The sequence below is a fragment of the Triticum dicoccoides genome, chromosome 4A (genome assembly GCF_002162155.2).
Source record: "Triticum dicoccoides isolate Atlit2015 ecotype Zavitan chromosome 4A, WEW_v2.0, whole genome shotgun sequence".
NCBI classification, from domain to species: Eukaryota; Viridiplantae; Streptophyta; class Magnoliopsida; order Poales; family Poaceae; genus Triticum; species Triticum dicoccoides.
The window spans coordinates 324,533,116-324,541,999 of NC_041386.1; the positions used below are offsets into that span (position 1 = coordinate 324,533,116).

General features: G+C 46.0%; 1 protein-coding gene across 1 annotated transcript; it reads right to left on the bottom strand.

Annotated features, from left to right (window-relative positions):
* Positions 1-2,370: 2,370 nt before the first annotated feature.
* Positions 2,371-7,522, bottom strand: LOC119285859 (dr1-associated corepressor-like). Its single transcript, XM_037565191.1, has 6 exons — positions 7,372-7,522; positions 6,206-6,278; positions 5,920-6,013; positions 3,230-3,346; positions 3,074-3,128; positions 2,371-3,000 (listed from the first exon to the last, which is right to left on the bottom strand). The coding sequence occupies exons 1-6, from the start codon at positions 7,402-7,404 to the stop codon at positions 2,605-2,607; spliced, it is 768 nt and encodes a 255-aa protein (XP_037421088.1). The 5' UTR covers positions 7,405-7,522; the 3' UTR covers positions 2,371-2,604.
* Positions 7,523-8,884: the final 1,362 nt, after the last annotated feature.

Genomic DNA, 8,884 nt, shown 5'->3' on the forward strand with positions numbered 1-8,884 from the left:
TGGCACACGGAAACACACACATGGATAGATAATTTGGGTCATGCAACCAAGAAATGAGCACAAAATGTGGAATCCATGAAAAATGCTCGTGTTGCACAACTCAAGGAAGATGTAGCACGATTGCTCAATAGGCGGATACTGAACTTGTGCACAACCTAAAAGAGACAAAACATCGACTTCTATTCCGTTTATGTTATGTATGTATGGTTCCCCGTTAGTCTCTCACAATGATCCAAGATGATCAAATATGGAAATATGGTAGCAATGTGGCAATGCTATGGCTATTGCTTACAAGCTAGTTGTTTTTCTCTTTGCTTAAAAGCTTTTATCTCTTTGATATTTTCTTTTGCCCACTTATGCAAAATGCTCGAACCAAGATAGCAATTATGTATATGCGGGAACAATTGATAAGACAAGAGATGATACGATGATAGATGCACGCTATGATAGCTATGCAGAACATGTATCACTAGAGTGCACAAGTAATGTTGCCCAACAATACTCAAATGGCTAGTCTCGATAGAAAAGTGACGCAAAATTTGGCTCGGGATTCATAATGCAATGGCAAGGGAGATGTACAAGTGATGTTGTCGAGGTTACCGTCCTTTCTAACGGTTGGTGGTGTCAAAATGAGGGAGTGGTCGTTGCGATGTCGAGTCCATGGAGAATTTGAGCGGTGATGATGTCGATGCCGAATCATTCCTAAGTAGCCGAAACACGTTAGGAAACAAAAAACCACAACTCAAAATCCCAATGGCAAATGTAAAATGGTGGTAGCGGAAAGCGGTCGTATGGCTATGGGTGTCAAAGGATTTTCGAAAGTGCTATGGTGGGGCTCGGAGTTGGCGATGCGGAAGTGGAGGCGGTCGCTCAAATTTTCTGTCGAAAATTTAGTTTTGATAGTGGAAGTCGGATGATTCGGGCCGCGGTCCGGATGATCCAGGCGATGTCCGGATGATCCGGGTGTGCGTCCGGATGATCCAGGCAGGTCGTCTGCGCGGCTATGCGGTCGGGAAGAACTCCAAATCATGGATAAAAAGAAAATTTGGGGCAATTTTGGGTAGATTTTGTGGTGGAGGAGGCGGGGAATGCTAGATCCACTTGCAACACAACGAATCCATGGATCAAAATCAACAAAACATTATCAAACCAGCAAATCACAAAAAAATGGTATCGGTCTTTTGTGGGGATTTTTGAAATTGGGGAAAACACACAAAATTAGGCTAGCAAATGGGGGTATGGACTCCAAGATGTGAATCAACCTATGCTCTTATCCAAGATGATGTACGGTGAAACCCAAGTCCATGATCTTTTCACACTTGGAGGTGGAGAAAGGAGCAAATCAACAGAAGAACACTCAATTGATACATCCAATCACACGTGTTAAATCCACATACACAAAGAGAAGACACAAGGGTTCAAATCCAACACAAGTAGGTAACAAAGGGTAGCTAGTTCATCCCAATCCTTGAAAGAGAGAGGTCTTCAATCCTAGAAGGATCTTCCCATGAAGGAGTCATGAATCCACTTGGGGGATCTTCTCACATGGAGGCCTTGATCTCCATGGGAGAGGTAAGTGGATGAGCAAAGCTCTACCTCTATCTTGAGCTAAGCCTTTGCTAACCCTAAAACGTGGGCAGGGGAGGAGTATATATAGTCTATGGGTAGAGAGAGGTACATGGGCCTCGGCCAAGCCATGCACACAGGCACTGTCCAGATGATCCGGGCGTCGAGGATCCGGATGATCCGAGCAGCCGTCCGGATCGTCCAGCTGTGTTCTCGCCGTAGTTGGGCCGGATGTTCGGGTGGATCTGGATGATCCGGCTTCGTCCTGAGGCTTGTTGTACTCTTCAGGCACATTTGATGGGTCGTCCGGATGAGGGTCCGGAACGTCCGGGCTTGGTCCGGATCATCCAGATGGGGGTTCGAATGATCCGGGCAAGCTCTGTCTTGCTCTGTTTCTTCATACAGGATGAAGACCTAACAAGAAAAATCCTTTTGGAAGAATCCTTTTGGATCGGGGACGAAACGTCTCTCGAGAGATTGAGGAAAAAATATCCCCTTGGTTACCTTTATTTGTTGCGTTGTTCTTGGATGCAAAATGTACCTGAATTGACCTTGGATTTGAGGGTAGTTGGTGCGAATCACATCCTGTTGGATGTTTTCATCTAGATTTCTCTTGGTTTCTCCTTGTTCCTCGTGTTTTTTCTCCTTGTTCCTTGTGTTTTGCCCTAAATCCACCTCCAAATCGTAAAGGTCAAGGTAGATATCTCGCGTACACACATTGCTTGCTTGGCTACATCTGAATGATTTCGTGGCATGATGGTCACGACATGATATACTAGTAACACAAAATTACTGCTGGTTACATGTACAATATAACAGGACGACAGAATATCACTGCTTCAACCGTCAAATACAGGGTTAAATTTAGCACATCCTAGTCAGTTAGGTCAACAATGCGGCAACTCAGAACCAATTATTGGGAAAAAGAAATAGGTTACACATCATAGCTGCAGTAACTACTTGAAACAATATTTACAATGTACAACACCAGGAGAACTGTCCTGTTAGAGCATATGATGAATGAGAGGATGACTATGCCTAATCCTCATTGTCGTAGTCCTCTACCTCATCAACCTGCACTGTCAGATGTCCAAAACTGGATGGTCCAACACCAATGCCTACAATGGCATCTGGCATAGGCCAATCTGGCTGATGGTTGGTGCTAGCTTCTTCAACCTTTGAAATCACAGCTGGCGTCATGGCTGATGGAGCCTCCACTAGAGGATGTGAGCTTTGGGGAATACTCTCATTGCCACGGTTGGTCTCCGGAACTATCTCATCTCCTGGCAAGGGTTCACTTTGTTCAGCAAACATGCTGCTCTCATCCTCAAACTGTACATAACCAATTTCCTTTCTCTTGGTTGGAGGCCGCCCTCGCCCTCTTCCTCGACCTCTGCCTCGTCCTCTGGGACTGGTGTTCAAGCTTCTTATGGGCTGCAAAGCCAATCATGTTATCAACTTATCTGCTAAGAAAATTTAACTCTGCTGATGTGTGATGGAATTGTACCATTTTGCTAGATCGGGGCTCCTCATTCTCTGGGTCGCTTCCATTTGAAAATTTCCTAGAAAGTGAATTCCAATCATTAATAACATGATCATTAATAACATGATCGTTACTTATCACAATGATTCATGAGAATTTGACCATGCCAAGTCAACTTACCTTCTTCTGGGTAATCCTCTTTCATCTCCACAAGATTCACCGCCACCGAGATCTGGCACCTTGTTGACAATCTCAGTTAGGAAGTCAAAAGAGCTGTACCTCTTCACACATTGCTTTCTGAGCATCTCATAAGAAACATATAAACCATTAGTCACTAAAGGCAAAGGCACACAGTTTAAACATCTCATAAGTGGCTGTGGTTGACTTGTGTAACTAAATTTTTGACAAAAGAAAACACCATTGATGACCACAATTACCAAAGGTATCAAAAGAAGAAAAGTCTACATCATTAATCTTAGATTATAATCAAATTAGTAGCTCCAATTACAGATGAAAGTTGTAAATCATGATAAGTCAGACAAACACATGTGCTGCATATGAGCAGGCTCATCTCAGCTTCCACTCAAGTTCCATTCGGAAGGCAGACCATCTTCACAAATCTCCTATAGTTCATTACCGGAAATCATACCAGAGTAGTTTTCCACTGAAAAACATAAACCAGTTTCCAATTGGATACCAAGATGAACCTGTCCGAAACTGACCTGCTGATACATCTTGAGCCTTGACAATAATTTCCCAATGATTTTCTTGTGCTCGTCAGCTTCCGATATTCTGGTTCCTCTTTGGAGCCTTCCAGGGGAGCACTAATTGCTAGTAATTGTGTTTTGGTGGCTATGGTGGGAGAACAGGAATACACTACGAGATGACGACCAGCAGAACTCAGCTAATTCATCTAGTCACCAGACTCGCTGTCACATTAGAATCCAGAGAGCTTTTGAAGCCAAACAAGGTGCGGAGTTTGACAGCAGCAGCCATGAAAGAATTACAGATGATGAAGGGAGCTACGGATGATGCTTCCATGGAGGGTGTGGGAATAGGGATTGCTCAGGCGTCGTTATTCAAGATGAAATTGAGAGGGATGCACAGCTGTTGTTTGCTATCTGACCCAAGAGGCAAAAAATATACTTGGCTACGTGTTTTAATTAATGTATGTATGGTGTTGATTTCCTTCCCTAGTTTGAGTAATGAAACCTCTTAAAAGAATGAAAACAAAAAATAGCCTGTTTTAAATCATAATAGTCAGGTTAATAATGAAAATACAAAAGAGAAACTTTTGCCAAGAACATCAAACTGCACATGCTAAGAGTCGTCCATACAAAGGGATGGCATTTCAAGAGGTTACAGAGCTTATTTAAGCTCCAAAAGTCCAAGCAACATTAGACCACACATGTTAGGCCTGTGAGATACTTTAATTTAATGGTATTTAGTGGCGTAATATGTAAGAGACTAGAAAAACTTCAAAGCAGCAACTGGGCAGTTTCCACAAGTTAAATAGACTTAGGGCCTATTTGGATGGCCTCCGGCTCCACACCCCGCCAACTCCGAACACGGAGCCAGACCAAACGTCCCAGCTTCACAAAGCCAGCTCCGCTTTCACCCCCCAAAACTGTGGCTCACGGAGTTCTTCAAAATTACAAGGCCATGCCACCAATAGGAAAAATGATCGATTTCTCTCCTCACCCGTGAGCGAAACCGAACCAGAGCGAGTCTCCACCCGGTCTCTCTTGTCTCTCTCTCCCTGATCGCTCTTATTTCTCCCTCCCATCAGCCAAATCGGTGTCCACAACTAGGCATTGCATCTCCACAACAATGGTGGCGGCGCCGGATTCACCATCCACAATCGCAGACGGCGCTACCTCGCCCTACTCACCGTTATTACAGCCGCCACCGGCTAGATCCACCAACGGAGAGAAGGCTCGCAGCCACGGAGGATGACAGTCACGCGGCCCTTCTGGCGCTGTTCGTCAGCGGTGCGCCAGTGGGCGGCCTCGAGGGATGGGCGGTGCGACGAGGGTCTTCCTTTCCCTGTTGTTCATGCTAGAGACAACGTCCTTCCCCACCGAACGGGCCAAGCCCTGGCCTTCCTTTCCCTTTTAAACGAGCCAAATCCTAACAAAATGGGCTACCAACCCATGAAGACCATTCGTCTGTACATGGTGCCAAATGTTCACCCTTCGCACGCGGAACTAGAATCAGAGGGAGTCAGGAGTTGAGAATTTGGTAGATGTTGAGGACATCCGAATGGACCCTTATAATATATGGAGATACATTGGAGAAAACCACCATATTACTAACTTTCATCTAGAAAAACATATACATCCGAATGGACCCTTATAATATATGTAAATCACAGACGGCTCAAAGCTAACTCCGCCTATGTCTTCTCGGCAATCGGCACAGCCGGTCCCAAGCCCGGGTAAAGGAGGAGGGTTGTGATAGGCTTGGCGAGCCAACGTAAAAACTAGCCAGTCCCATAGGTATGAAACCCATTTGAGCGAGAGTAGTACTAGGATGGGTGACCTCCTGGGAAGTCGTCGTGAAAGGGTTTCATATCTAAGGGTTGTGATAGGCTTGGTGAGCCAACGTAAAAACTAGCCAGTCTTTTGGGTATGAAACCCATTTGGGCGAGAGTAGTACTAGGATGGGTGACCTCCTGGGAAGTCCTCGTGAAAGGGTTTCATATCTAGCCTACCCCAACTTTTTTGGGATTAAAGGCTTCGTAAGCAAGTAAGCAAGCAAGCACAGACGGCTCAAAGCTATCCATGTCTAGAAAAACATGGAGTGATACAATACATACAGCACGAAGTCATAGTAAGATTAAACAGCCATGGACATAGAATAGAACTCACAGGTGGAAGGAATTCAGTGTCTTTGCACCACTTTGAAGAGTAATTTTGTATGAGTGGTCGATCAAATCTTGCAGAAACAATTCAAGGGCTCTCGCTGCATGCAAACAATAAATTCAGAATGCCAGATACTCACTTTATATGCTTCATCATGGAATTATCTAGTGTTACAATGCACACAGCAAAAAACAGTGATGCCGCAATATCTTTAAAAGCAACAGAAGATATGGGCCAAACATAGAGATTTTAAAACAGATACTAGACACACGAAGATTCTTGCAGGACTTACAAACTAAAACAGGCACAGCCAGTGCAATTTTGCCAACATCCTCATCTGCTTGCATTATCTTTTTGATCCGTGCCTAACACAACAACATAAAATTAGTGATTGGACAAACAGCTGAAATATATAGTCCTACAGAATACAACATAACACAGAGCAAAAGAGCCACACTAGCCAACATAAGATAATGCTAAGCAAAAATAACAAAGGAAAGCTAGGTTTCAGCAACAGACATAAACAAAAACTTCCAGCCATCAGTACACACCCAAAAAATGGGTGCACGATGTCATGCTAGTTCTCTCAACAAGGAAACACAAGTCATGTTACAAGAAGTATTATTAAAATTACTATCACGCTAAAGGAACTCATACAGGGCAAAGCGGAAAGGTCTCGTGCAATTTCAAAACTTGAATGATGTCAGGCTGGTGACAATAAAACAGTGAAAATGTTCCAAACGTCCTGAAAACATTAAGGCTCGAGATTTATAGGTTGCATGTGCCAAATTTTATACTACTACACTGCTGAGCCTGTCTCAGCCTTTCCTTCTTTCTTTCTATCACTTACCACACGTGTTTGCATCTTGAGGAATCTTGCAAGCGATCGCCCATGCTACCAGCAACTTGGGCAGCAAAAGTACAGTATTAAATCGCAATTCAAGCTCGATTTACTCATCTTGTACAACGAGCAACCGAGTTACAACGAAGGAACATCGCAATGGGTTTGCTTCTTCGACACCATCTTGCACTTGCAAGATAGATCTTTTTGCCAGATCATCACAAGTTAGAGTCAGCTCCGAGTGAGTGATCAAGAATCTTTCCACTCACACAAAACCAACCGCGGTAGACTACCGAGTCCACCTCACTCCATCCATCCATCCACCACAAATGAACTCAACAAGGGGACAAAATCAATTCACTAGCGAGACAAAGCAAAAGGACGATTAGATTCCTCGCCCGGCCCACGAGCGCTTGCCCGAGAAGAACGTCAGCCCGTTCCGCGTCTCCACCCGGGCGGCGCCTCGGCGACGAAACGCACCACAAGAAGACAAACAAAGCGCCAGTCAACGGCGAGATCCACCATGCGAGGACCGAGATCCACCGAGAGCACGGACAGATCGGATCACGGGCAAGCCAGATTAGAGAGGGGCCATGGAGGAGAGGGAGAGAACGAACCGCGGGGAACCGGGTGCCCAGCTTCTTCCTCATCTTTGTCGCACCTCCGACGCCTCGTCGGGCTCGATGCCGGCAATCGTGGTCTATCTTTTGTGTATTTTCTTTTCTCGTTCTTCTTTGACGATTGGATTTCTTGTTTTGTTGTCTTTCCACCAACTTGCACCACCACGGCACGGGGCACACCGACTCGTGCCAAAAAGATATTTGCCGCGTCTCCCACTGCAAGCCCTATTATTTTCAGGCACAAGTTGTTTTTAGAGCATGAAAGGCTATTTTATTCTTCTTTTTTTGCCTCTAAAAAATTCTAATATTTTTGAAAAAAAATATTTGGGGAAGCCAACAAAAAGTCCTCAAGTGCAGCGAATATAGAGTAGTAGGGCGGCTGCCACAAAAAAAGAGCGGTTGCATCGCGAAACCCAATCGCTACCTTTTTCCCGCGCGCAACCGGAACGCCGCCTCTGATCGCCCGCTGGCCACAGCGTCGCCATGGCCAGCTCCTCTGACCCCCGCAGCCAACCCCGCGAAGCTCACTGCAGATCCCGCTTTCCTCGTCGTGGTCGGCGGAGCCTCCATTGCCACTCCTGCCACCAACGCCACCATGGTTGCCGCCCCTGCCCGCCACCGCTCCTTCCTCCGACTTTCTCCTCCTTGTTGTGATCCCTGCGTCGGATCCGGTCAATTCGGCATTGATCCGACCGGCCGTCGAGTTTGCCCAGCTCGATTCCTTGCTCGACGACCTGCGAGGAAGGAAGGAGGAGAGGGACCTGACACGAGTAGGAGGTCAGTGACCTACGAGAAAGGAAAGAGGAGAGGAGAGGAAGGGATGGGGAGGCACGGTGATGTAGGGCAAAACCCTAGACTTGAGATCTTTTCGCACTTGGAGGTGGGGAAAGGATGAGCATTCAAGAACACGAGAGAGAGAGAGAGAGAGAGAGAGAGAGACTCAAACAAACCCAAATCACACATCACTATGGGATCCACAAATATACAAGAACAAGTCAAAGGGGAAAGCACAAAGGTAAAGGTTCTTCACAAATCCAAAGGAGATGAGATCTAGCATCCATGGAGGATCTTCCCATATAGGGGTCTTGCATCCCTAGATGGATCTTCCCTTATATGGGTCTTGCGTCCACTAGGGGATGTTCTCGCATGGAGGTCTTGATCTCCAAGAGGAATAATGAGTATGGGCAAAGCTCTACTAATTCTCTATTATGTCTTTGCCATCCCTATGATGGATGTAGGAGAAGGGTATATAGCCTAGGGGTGAAAGAGGGGTACATGGGCTGAAAACCGTGGGGATGTGCACATGCAGTACCGAACGCCCAGTCGTTCGCGAGTGACCGAACGTCCGGTTGGGCGCCGGACTTCCGCCATTTTCTTCTCTGGTCAGGTGGTACTTGATTTCCGGTGTTTGCCGGACGTCTGGTGGCTCGGGAGTGTTCGGATGTCCAGTGCGCATCGGACTTCCGTCAGTTTGCTTCCGGACATGTGGTACAGGATTTCTGGTGAAGAC

Coding starts and splice junctions, on each gene's coding strand:
- LOC119285859 (XM_037565191.1), bottom strand. CDS start 7,404: ATGAGGAAGAAGCTGGGCACCCGGTTCCCCGCG. Junction 6,014..6,205: donor GGCTGTGCCTGTTTTAGTTT/GTAAGTCCTGCA, acceptor GTTTGCATGCAG/CGAGAGCCCTTGAATTGTTT. Junction 3,001..3,073: donor AGCCCCGATCTAGCAAAATG/GTACAATTCCAT, acceptor TTGGCTTTGCAG/CCCATAAGAAGCTTGAACAC.